Below are 24,173 nucleotides of genomic sequence, written 5' to 3' on the forward strand. Positions count from 1 at the left end.
ATAAATTAGTTCGAATTTTTTTCAGCTTGTATGAGGCTGAATAATTCTGTATCTTGTATTCACCTTTATCATGCTTATGTTATGGAAGGAACCAGTTTTTATGGTTTTATGGTTCAGATAAACCACAAATTAAAATTCTTGATAAAAGGTCAAATTTGCATGATTAAATAGTGATGTCCTTACAAACCCTACCAATTAAAAAACCCATCAACGAACACACTTTTCATTTATAATGTATATTGATACCCAGAAACAGTACCTGAACAAGCTTGAAATAAAATGGGGTTTGGGGAGGTCCATGAGTTTACATCGTATTCAACATTTTTTTATTTTTTTATCCACTTATTTATTTTAAGGAATAATTTTTTCTTGTCATTGTGTTGTCTTTGTCTCCATACAAATTTGAGTATTATGAAGGTGTATCGTAGTAAAACTTATACCAGGTACACACATACATCTTGATATGTTTCCTAATACAGTGTAGTATGATCCTGATTGATCAGTTATGATCAAGGCATTTGTGCTGAATAACACATTTTCTTTGTTTTTTCCCCTGGAAAGACTAGAGTTATGTGTACTTGCATTTGTATCCAGTTTAATTACAAAGCAATTTTTTGTATTTTCAGGAGAATTCTGTCTGTTGGAAGTGCTGATGAGTTTTACTCATTAATGGGAGTATTAACTCAGGACATGATGGCTGGAAAAATGTTCACTGCTGACTCATTGATTAAGGTACTTCTAGAATTTAATGGAGCACTGCTACTCGAGGTCATTGTTGTAAGGGAGATAACTCTAGTCTTTAAGTCTCAATACTCGAATACTGAAATGCCCAAATTTTCTTCTCAAACCTGTCAGTAAGCCAAATTGGATAAAAGTTAACCGAATTAATGCATATTTCTTAGAATAACTTATCCATGTTTTTAGGACATTTGAACTGTTTTATACTATAAAGTAATTAGTTGAAAAAGAAACTATATAAAGACATTGCAATTGTTCAAATTAAGATATTTTTTTTATTTTTAAAGCTGTCATAATGTTGAGCACTTTAAAACTTGCTGTACATATTACTGGTGGTGATATTATCTGTGATTCACTTTTGTTTTTCATTTTACCTGCTGCAAAATAGGAGGTATATACAGGGACTTTGTTCAACTTGGGATGGGATCATCCAAATCTAATCTTCCTCTAAAATTGCTAAATGGAATTCATAGAAACTTTCTCATGTTTTTTATCATATGATGCCATTGTGCACCCCGTATTTTGTTTTTTCCCCATCTTAATGACTTTTGGGGTATCTTATAAGGTTTCTGGGAAGGGGAGCAGAGGGTATCACCAACTAAACTTTGTTAATAGTTTTTGTAGTTTATTTTTTTAAATTTTGATTTAGAATTTAAATAAGCAATAATTTTGTAGTGAATGTGTGCTGTTTTGAATATTATTCAATTTTTATTTGCTGCTCATCTTGTTTGTGATTGATTAAAGAGAGATAATACAATTACACGATCTATGATGAAAGAGGGATAACTCAGTTGTATACAATACAAAATATTTTGCATCTTGTATTTTTATTGAATAACTTTTTTATTTTCAGAGTATTTACACAACAGCAGCATTTGATTCCCATCTTTTGATAGAATTACGAGAAAAATACACATACAATATTCGTCCCTTCAGTAGCTCAGCCAATACAAACAACAGTAACAAAAATAGATCCTTCCTCAGCAACATGTTGTTACCAAGCGATGAAGAAGAAATTGATGAGGAAGATTTGGAGGCTATTAACTGTTTCCCTGGATTTTTCCCTGTACCAGTTTCTGCAGGCAAGGCAAAAGGTAAAATTCATTTCATTATCATACTTCCTTGTAATAATCTATGTTCTGTAGATATTATATATCACTCTTTCATAGGTTTTAACCCTCCCGATTTTTGGGGTAGTCTCCCGTAATTTTACCTTTTGACCCACAGAAAAAGTCTCCCGTGCAGGAGGCATGAATCTCATATAGAGTCAATAGAACTTTCTTTTGGGTACATAAATTTTCTCAAATTAATGCCACCTCACATCTTACATTGACCAGATAGATAAGTGGATTATGAAAATTTGATAAAATTCCTTTGTGATTAATCAAATCAATATTTTACCAAGTTCCTTCTTTTATTTTTAGCTTTTACTTAATTAGAAATTTAAATTTTGTTTACCAAACAGTGTAACTAAATTGCACTGGTTAAGAGCTACTGTGTTACATACCATTGGTGATGACCTGTGACCATCAACTTTGACTTGTAATGCTTTTTACATTGCCACTTAATTTCTAGGCTGAAACTTTTTTGTCTTTTAAGATTAACCATTAACTTTGAAATCAAAGTACATGTTACTTTCAGACAATACATCTCATATCAGGTTTTGTGACCTTTGGCCTTGAACTTTGACTTTTTGCTTTCTTTGCTTTTTGATGTAATACATTATTTTCAGACTGTAAATTTTTTTCTTTAAAAATAGAATTTATAATTAATCATGTTGGTTATACCAAACTGTAACAACATAATTTCGATATAAATTATTTACAGCAGGGCCCACTGAGATGGATTCAATCTCACGATACTTACTTGCCTTCTTAAGTAGGTTTTTATGTCGTTTTTCTTTCCCCTACTTCTTATGGAAATATGTGTGGACTTGTTGACATTTCTATAGTGTAGCTTCTGCTCAGCAGAAATAGACATTGAATTTTCAAAAAAACTTTTGTTTTTTTTCAAAGTATTTCAAAATAGGGAAATTTCCATGGAAGGTGACTTGTGGAAGATTAATGCATGTAAACTGGTAATACACTCACTGATCATGACTTTAAGTCATAATAGTTCAAATCACCTTAAAAGCAGATGGGATATTTTGTGGCTGAAATATATTTTGAACCAATTATTATTGGTATGTGAGTTTACCATCACAAGTTACATATCAAGTTAATGGTTTTTTTTTCTGCTTCCCAGTTTTTTACTGAAATTCCTGGCCTTGGACATGGCAAATTTTACAGAAATTTTACAGAAATAACAGTTTTCTGGATTTTTTTTCTAAATGACTGGAGATGTTAATGTTTTCCAAATTTTTTTCTTAATGCTTGTTACTGAGCTGATTTTTGGTTTGAGATTCTACCATGATGAGTTACAGATCAAGTTAATGTTTTGTTCTGCTATGCTGATTTTTACCAAATGCAATTTTCATAATAATAATAGTTATCTTAATTTTTTTCTCAACACTTTCAGATATTGAACTGATTTTTGGTATGTGAGTCTACAATGTACCATGATGAAGTTTATGTATGGTTGAGATTTTCTTTGAATGAAAGCCCTTTGAATTTTCTCTTTTTTTCAAGTACTTTTTATGTGAGAGTCCAATATCTGACACATTGGGTATGTGAGTGCATGTGAATGAGTTTTTTTAACTCCAGAATGATTCAGTTGCAATTATTTTCATTTCAATAAGAGCTGCTCTCCTAACCTATTACTTCATACTAGTGTTGATAAGACATTATCTTTATGCCTCTTGCAAATAAAGTTTTGGATACTGGAAACCCCATGTCAGAATGTCTCTTCGTCTGTCCTCATATCTTGTAAGCACAACTCCACTTTAGATGAAATTAGATGAAATTTTGTTGGAAGAATTGGAATCATATGTAATTGTGCAATAAAGAAAGATAATTATGAAATTATCCAGCTTAAAGATTTTAGTTATTAAAAACTTAAAAAAACAGTTTAAATCCTCTTAATCAGCTCTATGGATTTTGCTGAAATTTGTTGAAAGGTTAGGAGTAAATAAAGATAATCAATGTCAGGTTGCTGTAAATGGATATTATGTAAGGATCTTTCTTAATTCAAGTCCATATTGCCGAGTTTGTGCCTAATATTTTAATCTGTTAAATGTTTGAAAACCATGTTAAAATTGAATGACAAGTTGACTCTGACAAGTATCATTTTCTTGTGTATAGATATTCATCCTGTATAGAAAAGTTTCTTAGCATTTCAGCAAATTTGAATTATTTAATTGGTAAAATTATCAACAAGCATGCTCCTAAAATTAAGCTAATTTTTTTTTCAATTTTGAATTGATTATGTATTCATGTGTTCAGCTTAGTCTACCAAAACTTAATACCTATGATTCCATCGAAAAAAAATAATAATAAAATGGAGATCTCACAGACATGAATGAGAAGACAAAAGGATTTGAATTTACAGTATATCTATGGTGATACTTTCAGCACAATTTATCTATGATAAAATCACCTCAGGGTTATAATTTTTCATTACATCTAATGCTTGCATACTGTTGAAATATTTTATACTCATTGAATTTCCTGGAGTTAACATGCTAAAATGATAAACCAATTTTTACTAAAAATTTACATATCAAATAGAATCATTTGGCCATGACATTTTGCTTGTAACAGTTTATTTTAATGGGTTATAATTATGATGCTGGTACCATGAAATAAGCTGTACATTTAAACCATCCTGTCATCTGATTTAAATAGTTTTATAAGTGGGTAGTTTCATTTAGGTTACTAATTCACAAGTAAATACACAATGCTGTTTAACTTCCTTAGAAATTACTACAAAGGGTGAAAATGGGACAAGATCTAATGATCTAAATTTTAAATTTATTTTGTGATGTTTTGATTGTGGGTCTTACCAATAGTTTCTCTGTCTCACTATAGTTAGGAAAATGATGCAGTGTTTTTTCTTAACTAGTAAGTATACAATGTTTAGTTCTCATAACTTTTTTGTTTGTTACAAATATTTAAGAAATTTCGTTTTATTTATCAACAGTTAAAAATATTAGTTTGCATGGTAAGACATACATCAAGTTTCAAATGTCTTTGTGGTAAAAATATGCTACAGTAAATTGCAAGTAGTAGATGATTGTGATGACTGGAAAATGAATTTTTATGAAATGTTTCTGAGCAGAGATTGAGGTTTTGTTTGTATTCAATAGAGAAAAGAAAAGATATGCGAAGCAAGTGCTTTTATGAGCTTTTAATAAATTGTTGCTGATGTCCATAGTAGTATGTAGATCTAAATAATTTTAATCCAGTAGATATGAAAGCATTTCCTGATATCAGATTGAAATTTGGTATGCAGCTTCAGCATAATGTTTGTATTTTGTGATAAAGTTACACACTAGTCATCCTTTTTCTTTTTAGTTGAAGTTTATTCTTGGTTTGTTGTTTCATGTCAGTCAAAACTTGGAAACCCTTCTTTAGAATAATTAAAGATAACATAATGATTGGTCGTACCATGTGTGTGTAGTTATGGTGAAATATGTCTGACCAAAGGCATTGGTCATACCGTGTGTGTGTAGTTATAGTGAAATATGTCTGACCAAAGGCAATGGTCATACTGTGTGTGTGCAGTTATGGTGAAATGTGTCTGATCAAGCCAATGGTCGTACCGTGTGTGTGCAGTTATGGTGAAAATGTCTGATCAAAGGCAATGGTTATACCATGTGTGCAGTTATGGTGAAATGTGTCTGACCAATGGCATTGGTTGTACCGTGTGTGTGCAGTTATGGTGAAATATGTCTGACCAAAGGCATTGGTCGTACCGTGTGTGTGCAGTTATGGTGAAATATGTCTGACCAAAGGCAATGTCAGACAAAATCTCATTTGGACAGTGGAATCTTTAAATTTTTTGTTGAGCATAGTAATAAGACAAAACATCCATTCTATCAGACAGATCAAAAATCTATTTAGCCAAATCTGTCTGTGAGACTTATTTTTCATGTGCTAATACCATTTTGTTTTAGTTAAGAGGTGGTGAGATATCTATGTCCTCTGGTGGTGAGATATCCATGCCCTCTGGTGGTGAGATATCCATGTCCTCTGGACACATCATATCTGGTTTGTTTCCTTTTTAATTAAAAAAAGTATGTTAGCATTGTATAAAATTATAGGACTATGTTTCATCTTTGATGTTTCATTTGATAACAATACTTCACTGAAACATCAAAGAATAGCTGTGCTGTACCTGGATTGATATTAATGATGAACACATATGGTGCCAGTCTACAAACTCTTGAATCCATATAGAAATTACCACATGAATTCTTTTGTTGGTCATATTGAGTACAATTTTAGATGCATTCGTGACATTTTAAATACTGGTACAAAAATATCACTTTTGTACACTTATTCAAATTTGTTCTTGGCCAAGAACTCTGATAAGAAATTTTGACAGTTATTTTTTTCTATAAGAATTATATTCTTTCTGGTGAACCTGCCATGATGGAACACACATTTCACATCAAATCAATGCTTTTTGCTCTAGGCTGATGGAACTTGTACTGGTCAATACTACAATCAACACTGGACAATTAATTCTAGATAAATAAAATGGAATTATTGGACAATACACTAGCTGTTCAGTGGAAGCTTACACTGCTATTTATCACTGTCTTTGTAGATTTCTCTAAAAGTCTATTTAATAGTGAAAATAAGTCAGAGGTCAAATTTAGTCAAAAGTTTAAAGAAAATAACTACGAACAATTGTTGTAAGGTTGTTCTATTTATAGAGGTACAGGACAGTTGTAAGATTGTCCTATTTGTAGAGGTACAGGACAGTTGTAAGGTTGTCCTATTTATAGAGGTACAGGACAGTCAAAGGTTTAAAGGAACTACTTTTCCTGCTTTTTCATTCAAAAAGTAGCTGTTTGTTATATTCCAACTTGAGGGTACTTATATAAGGTATCTGTTCATCTCTTTTACTTTTCACATGCATATTATCACATATTAATATTTTGACAAGTTTTGTGAAAACTAAGGCTATGAAGTTACTTTTTTTTACCTATTCTGAACATGACTTAGGTGACAGCTCATATAATGAAACTTTACGCAGTGCTTAAAGAAATGCACAATTTTAAGTAATGTAGGTTATGAAAAGTATTATAATAAAACATTCTTAATGATTTAATGGTCTACAACTCCTCCTTAAATACTTGGTCAATTCTCATGAAACTGCATGCTGTTTTAGATTATTATATGAAGATGTACATATTGTCAGGAATTTAAGTTTTAAACAAGTTTTTGACACATATATATATATAGTTATCATCTTGGAGAATTTTCAGCATGCTGTTCGAAATAATGTTATCCACAACTCATCTTGCTTGATGTTTATTTAACTTTATCCAGTGTTAGATTACCATATATTTAGATGCACATAATAAAAGGAATTTTTACTTCAACAAGTTGTAAAAGATGTTGCAACAGGGATTTTGAACCAATTAAAGAGAGTTCTAGTTAGCTCAGATGTAGGTTAGAATAGGATCACAGTATTGTACTATTTGCTTAGGAGGGTTTAATTACTCAATAATTTACAATATATATGATTTATATTTGTGTATTTTATAACCACTGGGTCGATGCCACTGCTGGTGGACCAAAGGTCCCTGAGGGTATTCACCAACCAAGTAGTTAGACTTGTTTGACCCTGAAAAATATCAGATTTTATTTTATCATATTTATCAAAATTTTTAGCATTGCAAATTACAAAATACATGTACCTAAAACACTGTGGCTTCATTCCTTCTGTTGCACATGGTAGAACCTCTTGGTGATGGATTTGGTGTTTTAGTTTCGAGTACTTCTTGTATACAATTAATTGTTGGATTTAGATCTTCCTTTAAATTTGATTCTAATACTGCTGATGAGAGGTTACTCCTTAAAACATGTGTACAGCCATTGAAATTTGCAAATTATATGATTGGTGCTTTTGTATATATGTATGTAGCAATGTCCTTGAGTCATACCAGTAATTGGTCACTATGTTATTTTTCTGACAGCTGTAATTATCTGCAATGAGCAGTTAAAATTTCAAATAAGTGGGATTGTAGGTTGTTCATGTACAACAAACATAACTAGGAACTCAGTAGATATTTACAACATTATACATGTACATTCAAACAGTTAGTTTATACTTATGATATACTGACAAGGGTTTCTTTGTTCAATCAATTTCTTTCTTACAGAATATAATGTTAGTTCATATCTATATTTTATAGTTTACTGTTATTGAATGGTATACCTTGTATTACACTTAAGTAACAGTTTGAATCTTTGTTACTTTCAAGGTAAATAGATGTGTTATCTGTGACAAGCTATTCTTTAATTTTAAATTGTCCCTTTTTTCTCCCTGTTTTGGTCCTCTCTTAGTACTGTAAAATATGAATAGTCAACAAGGAAAGAACCCATATAATTGGATATGTGAAATAGTTCTAATGATGTTTCAGATAATAGTAATTTTAAGTTAGAGAATTGCTTAGCTTGAGAAAATCCCTTTTTGAGCTTCTAATTATGGTAGTTGATTGTGGGAAAATTTTACAGGTCGTAAGTTCATAAGTGGACTATTTTCATTGGTCACTCAATGATATGATGTCTTTTATACTATAATGTAGTACATTGAAATGTTTTTATTTTGTGGTTTAGTTGTCAGTTGATTCTTGAATTAGTTGATTTAACTCCATCATACTATTAAACTGGAGATTTTCTTTTCTTTGGAAACAAATTTTTGTAGTTTGTCAAATCTGCAAAAACCACAAATAATTGGTACTCAACAAACTTAAATATGTTTACAGTATCTAAAATACATAGGCAGAAATTAGGTATTCTTATTTTGGTGTATTAAATTATTTTGGAAGGTTTGGTATATTGATTACCTCCCTTACTTTTTGAATAACAATATTGATGGTACAATTTTGCATTCAGTATCATATACTGTGAAAGTACTTTAATTCAAGGGTACCAATTTTTGTGGTTTATTGAAAAATTATCAGTTTGTAGATTCTTAGTGGATTTGACAACTCTATCCTACAAATGAATGGGAAGTATCCTTTTCGTTGGGAACCAAATTTCCTAGTTTACCCAGCCCTCGAAAATTGGTAACCATGAACAATAATACTTTAACAGTAGTTACTGGTTAGTATGTATCCAGTTTTATAAATGGTCATTAAATGCAAGCATATATTTTTAGATTTTACAATGGGAACTTGTACATGCTCAACCATGATATTATAGTAACATTTATTTAAACATAATAAAAAAGTCACAAGAATGCAGCTCAGAAGTCTTTATTTTACAATACAAAAAGAGCAGTATTTTAGTTTCTATTTTATGTTTGCTCTGATGACTATTGCCTAAGTTTCTTACATACAGAAATCTGTCATAATCTGTTCTGTCAGGCAGATTTGACAACCATAAACACTTCTACACCATATTTCAGCTTTGTTTTCTTCCTGTAAATGAACATGAAAGCTGTGCTTCAAAATAAATCTGCATATTTTGAAAAGGAGGCCATAGTGACATAAAGATAAATTTTATAACAATGTAGTGTATGAAGATTAGTTTGTCTAGATTAGATACAACTTTTTCAACAACTGTTGTGACAGGAACCTCAGTTACTGCTTCTTTACACATAATCAATAATGTAGTATAACAGTGGTATAACTGAAGTCTTAAAATACTCTTCATTACAACAACCTAATAAAAAGAAAGATTATAAGAATTGGTCTGTTAAATATTAAATACTTTAAATTTTGCCTATAAGGCTGTTTTAAATTGTTTTGATTGAAAATGTAGCCTCTAGGAAAGCAGAAGGTTAAAGTAAACTTGAGAAATCATTGTTGTCTGTAAAAACTGGAGTAATGAGTAGACTACAATTGGCATCTGTAAAGTTTGCTCTACCTTGGAGAAGTAAAATTATTCTGTGTTGGGAGTGAAATGATATAGGCAGTAATAGTCTAATAAATCACCTAAGAAATTGAATTTTGTAGACAGTACTAACAAAATGTGTATTATTAACTGATTTTTTTCTCTTTATGTCCTCTGAAATAAATTCCTGGGTTTTCATCTGATTAGCATAATAAATCATATCTTCACTCAAGTGCTGGTATAAAATTGGAATCACCTTCTGTTATTCCATTGCAATGGTCTCCCATTGGATAGATTGACTTCAAGTTTGGTATGCAGTGTTATGTAGATATATGTTTTAAGCAAGTTTGGTTGCTACCCTATATTAGCTTCCTGTGCAAGTGGGGGTATACATAGCTTGCCAAAGTATGCAACTTCATGTCTACAATAGATTTTATTTTTTTCTTTCAACATTTTACTACTTATTCATGGATAATTTTCCATAACTCAAAATTACTTTTCATTTGATACATAAGAACTGATTTGAACAAATAGAGTTTTTTTTCTGTCTGATCAGCCTCTCTTTTCACTGAACAATCAAACTGACATTTTGTTAAGATATACACATAATTCATAATTGTAGAAATTATAGAAATTATTTGCTAAATGGGTTCTTGTTAATCTATAGACAAATAGGTTGAAGTGATACAAATAAATAAGAATGAATTTGAAAAAAACAATATGTTACTTGAACCTTACACCCAGAATGCATGATTCATTAAAACACATTGATTCTTTTTAATCTGCCAAGCTTATGTAACAATATGAAGAATTTGACAACAGTAAAATGAGAGTTTGACAACAGTAAAATGAGACGATAAAGTCACAGCACCAATTGTAAAATGATATCCTTTACCAGCCTCTTTCTATGCATGATCACAACTAAAGTGCAACATGTTGCAATTTTACATGCAAATACGTGGAAAACGAGAAAGAAAAAACGACTAGGCTTCATCCTGATGTGTCATGTGAACCTGTTTGTTGATCAATATTGTATCCACGTGATTAACGTTAGGTTATCTTGTGTGGTGATTTTTAAATTTTCTGTCTTATTTGTGTCGACCACATGTTTAATGCTAGGTACAAGGAGTTAATTGTGAAATTCACATATTGATTGTGGCCTGAGGCTTTTGGAACGCTGTTACAGCCTAGTTGTTTTCAGAGCAATGCATTTCAATGTTTTAAGTAAGTTGGCATTACTTTACATCTAATGGTATCTATTTAATGAGGTATATAAGTCTTCCGAGTATTTTTAATTAATGATAATTGTTGTATACTACAGTGACAGTCTGATTTCCCTGAAGTCGTAAACATTGTAAATCCACAGCTTGATAACTCTTTATTTCATTCTGTGTAAAGCTTTAGTTACTTAATAAACATCTTAAGTAACTTAAGTTTTCACATACATGTGAATTTTGAAGTTTTACTCCATACAAGGTATTATTGAATTTTGATTTTTGTTTTTGATTTTGAATGTAAGTAAAAAATAATTTGTTATATCAACTCTTATTAAGAGGGGGTTAGTCATGTTTGCATGGCTAAGGGGTTAGATTAGAGAAGGCAAGGTAAAATTACAACACCTCCCTTTGTTCTGGTTAGTTTTACAAACTATGTTTTATTTTTTTTCTGAATTCCAAATTTAGATAATACATTTTTCCACAATTCACAACATTTTATACATTGTACATTTGTGTTGGTTTATAATGTTATGTATGTATTACATGTTTTTATTTACTCCTATTTTGATTCATAAAACCTCCAAAACACTGTTATATTTCTTCGTTATTTAATTTTGAATATGGAGGGTAACACAATGTCCATTAAGACTTTTCTCAAATATTTGTATAAAGTGTTAATGGCCTTTGAATCACCTACAAAATTAATAGGATAATTCTCTGATTAAATGTTCTGAGATGAAATGGTTTGGGCAAAAATATGGTCCCTTTAGACACTCATGGATTATTGTGATTTGGTGTTCATATATCCTTAGATTTTAGAGTTTCATTTTTTTGTGTGTAATATATTTAATTTTCATAGTTTTAATGCTATGATACAAATACAAGATTTCATTATGAATAAAATGATATCGTCTTATAGAAGTTGTCACTTTAAATTCGAATGAACTATATTATTTCATGAAATATTTCTGATTGAAGTGAGTGATAGAAGTGAATATGCAGCATTCATAGCAATGGCCACATAGATTTTATGGGTCTTTGATATTTTAATTCGGCATCTATCTAAGTTTTTGTTTCAAATTAATCCTTTTGTAGAGAATTTTCTCTAAAAAATGAAGTGTTCAAATAACATATGTAACGTAATTACATGTATATCTTAGGCCTTAAGTCATTGTTGAGTTCCTTCAGTATCACACAGGTTCTAAGAACTTCATTAGAAACTCCTCAATTATAAACTTAAAAACAGTGTGGAAGTTTATATGAATACATTGGATAGTTTGACTTAAGCCACCCTATCATGAGCTTGCTACTCACATTAAATGCTGGTGAATAGTTTGACTAAAACTACCCTATCATTAGCTTGCTACTCACATTAAATGCTGGTGAATAGTTTGACTAAAACTACCCTATCATTAGCTTGCTACTCACATTAAGTGCTGGTGAATAGTTTGACTAAAACTACCCTATCAGTAGTTTGCTACTCACATTAAATGCTGGTGAATAGTTTGACTAAAACTACCCTATCATTAGCTTGCTACTCACATTAAATGTTGGTGGATAGTGATAGATAGCTTTTAAGTTGTTCAACTGACCATTGTGTTAGTTAATTAGTGTCACATGTTATGTTTGTATCCACTTAGGGATCGAAGAACAAGCTCTTAATTTGGAGATAATAAACATGATTTTGATAAATTAGTGCTTGTTCATTTTTTTTACCACCATAATACCTGATTGAAGACTGTCAGATGACTTGCAGACATTTAATTGATTGTTACTTGGTACATGTATTTGGTGGATGACTGTGTCATTGACAGTCACACCACATCTCCTATTTTCATTTATTTTTTTTTTCAAAATGAACCACAATTTTAATTTTCTCCTGTGATGGTCCCCAAGTTGTCAGACCTTGAAAAAACTTTACACCAAATATCTCTAGTTGAATGCGCTTTCCCTTTACTTACATTATATAGCAACATATTGTCATAAAAATGAAGATTATTTATATTTGACATTGAGTTTTCCTCAGAAAACCTGCTTTTATGGTAAAATTTGCTGACAAATTCAATATTTTTTGTTATGAGAATTTTTATGAATAAAATATTGTGGGATATCAAGCGCAAAATGGAGCAGTTGGTGTTATATGGTATGCATCAGCTGCAGTTTATTGGTTACTTTACTGTTATGATTGTAATTGTTGTAATTATTTAGCAGTCTTAACATCAAAGGTTTTAACTAACAAGCCCAAAGTTATACTTCTTACTATTTTTTATACCCCACTCAACCAGTTGTGGTTTATATGAATCACCTTGTCTTTATATCCATCCTCAGCTCATCATTCTATCCATCCGAATTTTGTCATTTATCTTGTCTTCATAAGTATAGATAGATTTCAAATGTGGCATCTGGCTTCGGTGTTATAAACTTGATATTTGGTCAACATAGATCCATCACAATTTTATGTAGACCATACTGTACATTTCAAAGGAAATTGAGCCAATTTCATCATAGACCTACTTAATTTATGTAGACTCGTCTGTAGGTCTACTGCTAATCTCTTTCACTGAGGCTTTATATTGCTAGGGCATACATTGTTAAGGATTTTGGTTGCTGTCTGTTATCAACATCCTGTATGAGTAGGGGTATATACCAAGGACAAAAACCCATGCAACTTCATGTTTTTAGTAGCAATGGTAGTAAACATTAGCAGGGCTTAATATGGGGGGAAAATGTGCAAAAACTTCTCCGTGTTTGTGCCCACTTCTCCCATTTATCTCAGACAGGGAGAAGTTTTTTGTAATACTATGAAAGTACTATTGTTCTTGGGGTATCAATTTTCGTGGTTTTCGTGGGAAGGCCAAACCACTAAGTTTGGTTCCCAACAAAAAGGAGATTTCTATTGATGAAAATACTGAAAACTCCAAACCATGAATTCAAAAATCCATGAACTTATCTCCCTTCCCTAATCCATGAAAAATGGTATCCACAAATTAAAGTACTTTACAGTATATTACATAGACAAAAATATCAATACTTGTATTATTCAAACAGAATTCACTAAAACTTCTCCTTGTCATCAATGTCTAGATTAGGTCCTGATAAAGGCTGCAAGACTTAGAACATGTATATCAAATTCCTACCAACATAAGAATTGAGGTCTGTTTGTGTTTGTACCATCCTAGCATCCTGCTAACTTGTCCTTCTGTCTACATGTTTGACAGCATCTAATTACTCTCCTATCATGTGTCTTGTTTCATAGTGAAATGTCCACCATGTCTACCCTTCTCAAAAAAAAAAAAACAACAACCAAACAAACAAAAAATTTAAAAACCTTCTCTGTGGAGACTTAATTTGTTAGAGGCTCTTTTAACATGCACTACAAATAGGGTATGTAAGTCTTGTCATGTGACCCTGTGATTTCACTAGATTGGGTCCTAGTCTACCATTCAAAAGCATGGAGACTTGTCATTTAGAGTGTGTTGAGTTCAGTGTTGAGGGCAAAACATCTTTTTGTGTAAAAATTACAGATAAAAAAATAAATATCTATTTCTATAGGTGAACAGCTTCTGTTTATGGTAGTTCAGTTCAAATCAAGCTTTAAGTATTTTATGTATAATGCTGCAGCTCAAATCTTTGAAATAAACAGCTGATAATGTTGTTTGAGAAATGTGTGACCAATATGTACTATGTTAAGAACTTGAAATTTGCAGCTCCCTTTTACAGCAAGTAATATAGTTGACTTTTGGGAATATATTTGCTACCTCCCCTTGATTAATTAAACGACAATCACCTGGTGAAATCCAAGGTAAGTTTAACTTTTATCCAATGATTAAAACACTTTTGAAATGTCAGAAAGTTTATATCTCCTTGCTATGGAAGTTCATATGGTAACAGTCAATCAAGGAAAGATCAATCATTTTCCCTTAAGTTTAACTATGGTACTCTCTGTAATTCAGTGGGAAAAAAAAACAACAAAAAAACAATGAATGTTAAAAGAGGTGACAGCATAATTTTTCATAAATTACTTCAAAAAATAGTACAAGTAACCAAAAATCTTGTCAGCCCAAAATCTATTTCAAAACTTCTTGTCAGTTGTTTATTAGATCCTTCCACTTTAACACTCAGGCATGGCTCAGTAACAGTATGTTGACATGCTTTATTACCTTTTTCTCTGTTTTTGAGTTAACTTATTATAAATTTTCATTATCATTTCCTTGTTGAGGTACAATTTCTCATTTCTAAAACCACAGTATTAGGTGAATAATTCATTGAATATCTCCAAAGCAATATTCAAAATGATTGGAATAATTTATTGTATGGATTGCCTTAGAAAAAACGTGACATTATCCTTGCCTCCCTGATCAGTATGTACCTGTAGTCTTGTATGATGTTATGTAATTATTTTGATTATTTATAAGCCCATATAGTGATAGAAAATTGGGATATTACTCTAAATTAACTTCTTTCCAATTTACTAATGGAAGTTTAAATGTGACTTTTCAGTGAAGCAAATGTTATAACATTATCATGGCCTGATTGATGCAATAGAGAGGCAATTTGCCTTTATTCAACTACAGACCAGATTACTGGCCATGCATGGAATTTTTTTTTCTGAACTTCAATTTAAGGTCATGTTCCTATTGCCTGATGAAGAACTTTGTATAAAAACCACTTGTTATACTTCATTTGTTTGGCTTGGAAAAAAATAAAATATTTTACCAAGAAAAAATCTGTCATTTGCAGTTCTTTCAAATAAACATACTGGTACTTGTTCTGTAGGCATAAGATTGCAGAGAAAAGTGCTTTTGATATGACCTACTTATGAAACTGGGAAGGAGTGAGAAAAATTGTTGGTCTGTGTCTGTCAGTCTGTTATATTTCCTTTATGAAATTCATTATTATGAAGTCTAGTTTCTGTGTTCATTATGACATACAAAGTATTCTATACAAGTTCATCTAAGAATCCCGTAGAGGCTGATATTGAGTCCATATTTTTATCTACTTTTTGAATGTTCTAATGCATCTGATGCAAATGTATAACCCACCAATGATCCGAGAAGCAATTAAAGTTATGAAGGAAGTTGAGAAAATGTTTAAAAAGTGCTGGAAAAAGTTTTCTTTGGTAAAGTTGCACTTTACCGGTAACTGGCAAGAATGTAGCAGACACATGTTCTTGTTACTTAAAGGATCAAATTTCATTGTTTCTACTTTAAGTAAATGTTTTAATGATGTGATATTATAACCATGAGTCCAAGAAAGATGTTCACAATGTATATCATGTAAAAACATTCATTATAGAAGTAAACATGACTGGTAATATGGCAGAATTGTCATAGTGACACTTTTTTATCTAAACACAGTGCATGCATTTCTCCCATTTTCCCTGATATTATCAATAAAACAAATGTATTGATCTGTGTATGACGCAAGTAAAACAAACATGAAAGATTCAAAACATGTATTTTAGCTGTAGTTTCATTGTAGTTATCCTGGAGTCATCTGTATCAGTGAATGACAAATATTGTTCTGTTTGTTCCTTTATAGTTAAGTTAGGTCACTGCAATGATAATTGTTAGTTTTATGTTCACCAATAAGTGTGGATTTTAATAGAAAAAAAAACTGTGATTCTTACAAACTCAGTAATTTATCATATAATTTATGAAAGAAAATAATGAAAAAGATAAGATTCATTTGAAAAATTATTTGATGTTTTGGCAGGGAGTGAGGGTGTGATAATTAATTTGTTTTGGCCTGACATTGGTTGTTGTTTCTTTTTTCCTTGTTCGTTTTATTGCAGTAAATAGTTGACTTTGTTTTTGTCATTTTACTGATCTATTGATAATGGATTTGTGTAAATATTTAAGGTGTCATGAAAAGTAAAGTGTTTTCTGATATTAAAACATTAGTATCATTTTCTAAAGTCAGTAGAGATAATTTTTTGTCTTCTAACATGTAATCCCTTAAAACTAGTCCAATTAATTACTGTGAAAGTATTTTAATTCATGGATACAAATTTTCATTGATCAGGGAAGAAACACAAGCTTGTGGATTCTTGAATTCATGGTTTTGAGGATTTCAGTTTACACATCAATGGAAATCTTCTGTTCGTTTGGAACCAAATTTCATGGTTTGACCTACCACAAAAACTACAAAAATTCACGAACAATAGTACTTTCACAGTATGCCATCTTAGGAGGCCAACTTTTTTTTTGCTCCCTGCAAAAAATTCCTCTGCTAACATCATGATTATCTGGACTACCTTAGAAAGTATGTTAAATTTTGTTTGCTTTTTATTTACACTTGCTTACTGGTATGATGAACATTTTATTGCCCCCAAAAAAGACACATGCACCTTTTTTTTACGTGTTGCCTTCTGATTTAAACTTAACTTCTTAATATCTTTTCAGGAAGTGATGGCGAAGACAATATGGCTGACATATCAAAAGTTGGACCAGGTGCTTATGGGGCCAGTGGAGAGACCCATCAGTTACCCTCGTCTATCTATATGGAGAGGATGTGTACTGATATTAATTCTTTAAAGAAGCAGTATGATAGATTAAAACAGAGACAGAATCAGGCTCATATCATTATTGCAGGTTAGTTATCATTCAAGCTCATATCATTATTGCAGTTTAGTTGTCATTCAGGCTCATATCATTATTGCAGGTTAGCTATCATTCAAGCCCATATCATTATTGTAGGTTAGTTATCATTCAGGGTCATATCATTATTGCAGGTTAGTTATCATTCAGGCTCATTTCATTATTGTAGTTTAGTTATTATTCAGGCTCATGTCATTATTGGAGGTTAGTTATCATTCAGGCTCATATCGTTATTGCAGGTTAGTTATCATTTAGGCTCATATCATTATTGCAGGTTAGTTATCTTTCAGGTATTTCTGAGATATTTTACTATAATTGGCAAATGTTCTGTGATTTTCATGGACCACACAACAATATCATATTTTGTTTGTTGTATTGTAGCTTTACCATTAATGCCTTCAATAAACGTCTTTAAGAGTCAGTGCAAGTTTATGGGTTGAATTGATTGCTCATCTAAATAGACAACTGTTATCTGTTTATTGTGGGTTATTTTGTAGTAAATTTAAGTCATTGTTACATTATAATGTGGCTAATCAGTTTGCCTGTCACATGTTGGACTCTATAATGGAAATCATAGGCAGTATTGGTACACAAAGGGAATATAATTTTCAGCCTTTTTGTAACATCTGGTAAAAACAATTATTATCTTGACTCCTACACAATGTTCAGATGTCCATTTACTAAAGTAGTAAAAAATCATTGATTTTTAGTTAAGGTTTCTATAAGGTAAACAGTCTTGATTATGGGCTGTTTGACTATAATATATGTACAGTAAGGTCTGTCTAAACTAAACCTCTATAGAGACTTTGATATCTGGTTTATGGAGGTTTCTCATCTTTTTTAAAGAAATATGGATAGCTTGATTATCCACTAATCTTAAGTATAAAAGTGTTGACTGTAAAAAGTGAGCAATTAAGCCTTAGAGGTCAAGGTGTCATGACTGTATTCCGAAAAAAAAAAAACAAACAAACAAACAAAAAACAAAAAAAACGTCAACCTCAACAACAACAACAACAACAACAACAACAACAACAATGCAGAAAAAAAGATATCCTCAATCAAATGATACCTTGAAGTTAAAAAAAAAAAAACCCCAAGTGGTCATGGTTGTATAAATGCACCATGTTGAGTAAGGATGGGCCTATATTATGAGGTATTGATATAATATAATTAGTACCTGCATAATTACAGGTATATTGATAGAGAAGGTAACAGATGCTGCTATGACTCATTGTTCTACAAAGTACATGGCTACTTTATATTTACATCATGCCACACATTATGTGATACCTTAGAAGTGTTCATCTACACATCCCAAGGTCTTGACAACGTAACTTACAATTTTTTTTTTCTAAATTTGCACAATTGTTCAAAAGCAAATTGAGTTTTGGCACTATACAATGTTATGCTCTTTTAATTTTTTGCCATTGCCCATTGGTTCAAATGTACATATTTGTGCTTTCACTTTGCCTGTGTCAACTTACGAATAACAATATAAGTTAAAAACCCTTGACTGACTATAACTAGACTTGGTAGGAATGATGTATGGAAAAGCCCCTACAGATGAGATAATCATCTTTTAATTCCACTTGATAAAACAAGGTGGCTCAAAGGATCAATTATTGTGAACTGGGTTGCTCAGAATTCTGTTGGTGTCACTCAAAATTGCCATTGAAAGCCTACTGGAAAACATATTTAAGCCTTATACCTCTAGTTTGGCTATGTCAGAATATTGTGATTTACAGTATGTACTATACTGAATACAAACTTAGTTTTAGATTCTTGATGTGAATTTGATTAAATTGGAATCACATCCATTAACTGTGTCAGCTAATATATCATTTAGCCCCCAAGGGAGCTATTGTCACATAATATTGTGGAAATTTTAATTTATTTTCTGTGTTTTTTTTTCAGCTGCATCAGCCACTCAGCAACAGCAGCAGAAGAAAGCTAAGATAATTACTCCAAAAATAGAAACACCAACAGCACTCAATCATCTTTTTGTTGGCAGAAACAATGGTTCCAGAAATCGATGTGTCACAGCAAGCCCTAGAATTGCATCTGTTTATCCACAATTCCATGGGGCTCATCCTCAACCTTGTTCAAGAAAGAATAGTGCATCAATGAGCAATAGGCTTGACCCTGAACCCAAGGGGCAAAGGTCAAAATATCCTAATACTGTTTCTTGTGAGCCTAAGAATGTTTTTATGGAGAAAGATGTCAATAAACAAATAGACAACAACGATAATGTGAAAATAAATGTTCAGAGTAGAAATGAAGCTTCTGATAGTCACGAGTCAGTTGATCATAAATCAAATAATGCTGAGCATGAAATTAAAGATGATGACATCTCAAGTCATAATAATGACTTAAAAAATTCTGGGAGTTCTTCCGAAATTTCAAAAAAGTATTCTAGTCATGACTCAAATGCAGAAGTTGATGTATTGGTTAATAGTACATGTAGTGATATAGAGGTTAATCAGAACTCAAGCAATAAAGGAAAGTGCAATTCACATGGTACTGATAGTTCAAGACGAAGTTCAGCTGCTGATTCTGAATGTGTAAATGGGTGCTTAGATTCTTCCAATGATTCTGGTTTATTTTCTGGAACCAGTTCAACTGAACTAGGGGAATCACCTCAGTCAGGTGACCAAAAGTCAGTGGGAAAAGTCACTCCCACTATTAACGGTGAAAATGTCCCCAAACCTGCTCAACATAAATCAAATGAAACAAATGACAAACAAGTGATGTCATCTGATGCTCAAAACAAAATCTCTGCAGTGACCCGTTCTATATCTGAAGATGTTTGCAGTCAACAAGAAGCAGAGAATAAGGTGACTTCAAGGTCAAGATCATTTTCAACAGATCAAGCTTTGAGTGATTATGCAAGGAGCAAAAACAAACCTGCCAAAATGACACAGCCTTTCAATCCCTTCCCTGTGAAACATTTCAATGAAAATAGGAAGAAAAATTGTGTGAAACTTGGGTTATATAAAACTTCTACCTTGCAAGAATTTGAAAGACAGTGTAAAAGTAAATTTGTGTGGAGTAAATGAGAAAAATTGTTGTTGATAAATATACATATGCCTTTACTAGGTAATAACATTGTACCAATAATTGTCAGGGTTTGCAAAAAATTATTATTTCTTGGCCAGTGTCACTATCTAGAATCTCGGTTCATTCATCAACCCACTTAAACATGTGTCTTAAAATCCTATTAAGAAAAGAAATTGATCCTGAATAAGCAGTTTCGATTTGATAAAACAGTTAGAAGGATATAACACATACAAAACTATTCCACTGTAGGGGCAGATGCATGATTTCAGTTTTGGGGGGGGGGGGCAGAAATAGAATTAAATGCAAAAACATTTTGGGGGTAAATTTGTAAAAAAAATAATAATTTCATGCTGAAAAAATAATAAATTCCAAATTTTAGGTTGGCGAAAATGTGTCCTCTGCCCCACTCTGGATCTGCCACTGTATTTCAACAATTTGGGTTTTAACCACGTTTTACGCAAGATTTTGCTCATTGGTGAAGGTCTTGGTACATTGTATGATATAATACTTCAATATTACATGATATTATACACAATTCATTAAAAAACATGGACTAAGTATTTACATTTCACTTTTGGTTGTGGGTTTCTACTCATATAAAACATTTCTTCAACTGACAGGTTTACAAATAAGTTGTTATGGGATTTTTTTATATTCATGTGTTTTCTACACACGAAGTGTACAATTTGTTGGTTTTGAAATATAAATGCATACAGGCTATATTATGTGTGTTTGTACCAGTTGTTATTGGGTTGACAGTTGGTCTTAAGGACATATTTGTACAAGCAATGTACATTTATTTTATCTAGTCTCAATACTGACATAATACTAGTTTTTAGTTTTAGTATGCAGTTAGTTTGTTACTCCTTTTCAAAAGTGCCTCCTCCTGTTAGATATGGGCAGACAATTTTTGCATGATTTTTTAATAATTTTGCTGGGGGTTTCAGTCTGTAGTTTTGGGGTATATTCAGGGCAACAAAATCAATGGTATGAATTCTAAAGATATATATGATCTCTATATAAGTATGAAATCCTATTCAAAACTTTGAATTTGGTTGAAATCCTTTGAAGCATTGCAATGTTGAATTATTGAGTTTTTTTTTCAGTTGTAGGGTAATACATGTATTTTACATTTATATTGAAAGATAAGGCTACGATATGTACTGCTAATCATGTAGCTCTGACATATTGCCTTTCCTGCATATTACATTTTTGTTTATGATTCTCCTCAAATTTTATTTGATTATTACATCTGTTATACCAATCGTTGTATGTAGCTCTATCCTTGTGTTTAAGGCATTTACAATGAGTATTATAGTTGATTTCAAGAATGGAAGTGGTCTTTCTTTTATTAAATGACCATTACTTGATTAATTGTAATAGGAAGTTTACTGGACAATTAACAAGGAGATTAATTTTTTTGTCATAGAAAGTTGAAATCTTTTGGTCAGTGGTTCAGTTCAATACCCAAGGAAGTTCATCATTTCAATCTCCCTTCCCTGAAGTTAAATATTTCACTTGCTGTAACATAAGATTAACAAAGGACAGTTCACTGTGATGATGGGCAGATATTGTGAATAGTGTAAAACAAAACACCCACAAAAACATTCTATGACTATTGTCTGATTTGAAATCCATTTGTTTCCTACATGTTTTACTTTGTTATTATATTTTTTGTATAGAATATCGTGTTTCTGTTTTGTTCTTGTTTGCATAATACATTTACAATCAGGTTGTGGTTCTCTGAATCTCTCATGTTTATTTTTACATGTTTTACGTATTTGTGTAATGCAGAACTGATCCATATTTGATTTCTGATCAGATTTTGATGATATAAAAGTCCACTGTATAAAAGAAAAGCTCAATGGGTTTGGTTTTTTGACAGGAAATGATTAGAGTTATATCAAGCTGTGACTTGTGGAACATTTCTTAATTAATGATATATGGTTATTTAGCAATTTTTCCTAAGATCCTGTTGAATTATCCCAATCTATGTTCCTTATCAATTTTGAATTTATCTGTGATAAATATCTGAAAATTCACAGAATTAACAGTCAACCAAAAATGTAAGATAAAATCACGATTTCATTCCCAAATCAATTAATATAAACATTTTTTCGGTTTTGACAAAACCAAATATTTGAATACTTTAGAAAATTATTGGTAATTACTATTGAATCTAATTAGAACCCAAGTCTCCTATGTCCTGCCCTACACTGACATAGAAGGTTTAATTGGAACTAGATTTATGTAGTTTTATATGAATGGATTTGTAGACTTAAATATTTTTTTTTCTTTTTGTTAAAGAAATTGTATAATGGCATCTGAGTACAGTTTTTGTTAAAGAAATTGTGTAATGGCATCTGAGTACAGTTTTTGTTAAAGAAATTGTGTAATGGCATCTGAGTACAGTTTTTGTTAAAGAAATTGTGTAATGGCATCTGAGTACAGTTTTTACCTTGTTATCTGTTACTTTAACCGAGTTTGTTAAATTGTTCACATGGTTGTTATTCTTTGCTTTGAATTCAAAGTATTGGCTGATTTTATCATAGGCATATCCCCTCCTTTATACGCTCGAAAAATTAGTTTTATTATATATATAGTTAAATCACCTGGAAATCACTGAAACATGCTCCCTTTTAGGCCAGTCGGCACTCCCTTCAAAATTTCCTGATCTACCACTGTTTATAAAACCTAACCAATCAATAGATCAGAAGGAATGAGCACTATCCTAATTACATGTATTGTGTTTTCAAAAGTAATTTACCCATTTTTAAACCCATAGTGATTAAAGTTTTTTTTTCTGTAGTAGACTGATGTATTCAGTTATTGTGCATTCATTGATGATGTGAAGCCCTATAATGTATGTTTAAATTTATGTATTGAGGATTCTTTCTATTTTACAGATTAGATGTAAAAAATTAATTGATGTTATAATTTTAACTCTTAGTTTTTGTAGAACAATAGTTATCAACTTTTGTTTCAATACAAAGTTGTCATTTCATACATAATCACAATTTAAAATTTAATAATTTACATTCTCACGAAACTTAACAAACCATAAAAATTAATATCCATGCATAAAAGAACTTCAACATTATTTTTTGTTAGTGTAAGAAAGATCTTCAATTTTTCTTTTCTTGTAAGTTGATATAATATCCTAAATTATCAGCTATACCATCATACTTTGAATTTTAAGCAATGAAAAGAAGGTGCTAGTTGGTTGTATTACAACATTCCTTTAACTCAATAATTTCATTAATGTATCTGTGATTCTTTGATGAATTCCAAGTTTTGACTAAATAAAATCTATGTTACAATTAGTTATATTATTAATTACTTGGTAGAATATTTCAACATCTTGGAATACTGTCCATCCACATCGTCACCAGTTCTCATATGATCACAAATGATTGTGGATATATATAGTGTTATGTCTTTGTTTCAGCAACATTGTCAATATCATCTCTAGAAATTTGTTTCTGCAAAACTAAGTATAAGTGAATGGATCTCTCTGGTATTGTAGCACAAAATTTTATACCACTTAGGTATGTGCAGAAGGGGAGGGTTTATGATCTAACTGTTTAGGATTTAACAGCTATATAGCATTC

At 31.3% G+C, this 24,173-nt stretch overlaps 1 protein-coding gene and 1 long non-coding RNA gene across 5 annotated transcripts in view; one reads left to right on the plus strand and one right to left on the minus strand.

Moving 5' to 3' along the window:
• The window catches only part of LOC148627323 (TBC1 domain family member 30-like), a 59,605-nt gene extending 35,720 nt beyond the window's left edge, over positions 1-23,885 (plus strand). For 2 of the 3 annotated variants that reach the window (XM_088571351.1, XM_088571370.1), the window contains 5 exons: positions 627-732; positions 1,592-1,832; positions 4,704-4,736; positions 17,311-17,499; positions 19,420-23,885. In XM_088571351.1, the coding sequence (XP_088427477.1) occupies positions 627-732; positions 1,592-1,832; positions 4,704-4,736; positions 17,311-17,499; positions 19,420-20,561 (1,711 nt within the window). In that variant the 3' untranslated portion in view covers positions 20,562-23,885. The remainder of the gene's footprint in view (positions 1-626; positions 733-1,591; positions 1,833-4,703; positions 4,737-17,310; positions 17,500-19,419) is intronic. The other variant, XM_088571360.1, reaches the window with a different exon arrangement.
• Positions 8,067-10,712, minus strand: LOC148627325 (uncharacterized). Of its 2 annotated transcripts, XR_015920527.1 has the most exons (4): positions 10,585-10,712; positions 9,946-10,110; positions 9,193-9,274; positions 8,067-8,197 (listed from the first exon to the last, which is right to left on the minus strand). It is a non-coding gene; the product is annotated as an uncharacterized LOC148627325 (long non-coding RNA). The 2 variants fall into 2 exon arrangements; XR_015920526.1 differs by lacking the exon at positions 8,067-8,197 and having other exon boundaries at positions 9,106-9,274.
• Positions 23,886-24,173: the final 288 nt, after the last annotated feature.

Source organism: Perna viridis, chromosome 1 (genome assembly GCF_037379345.1).
Source record: "Perna viridis isolate PV_CMFRI_1.1 ecotype Kerala chromosome 1, ASM3737934v1, whole genome shotgun sequence".
NCBI lineage: Eukaryota > Metazoa > Mollusca > Bivalvia > Mytilida > Mytilidae > Perna > Perna viridis.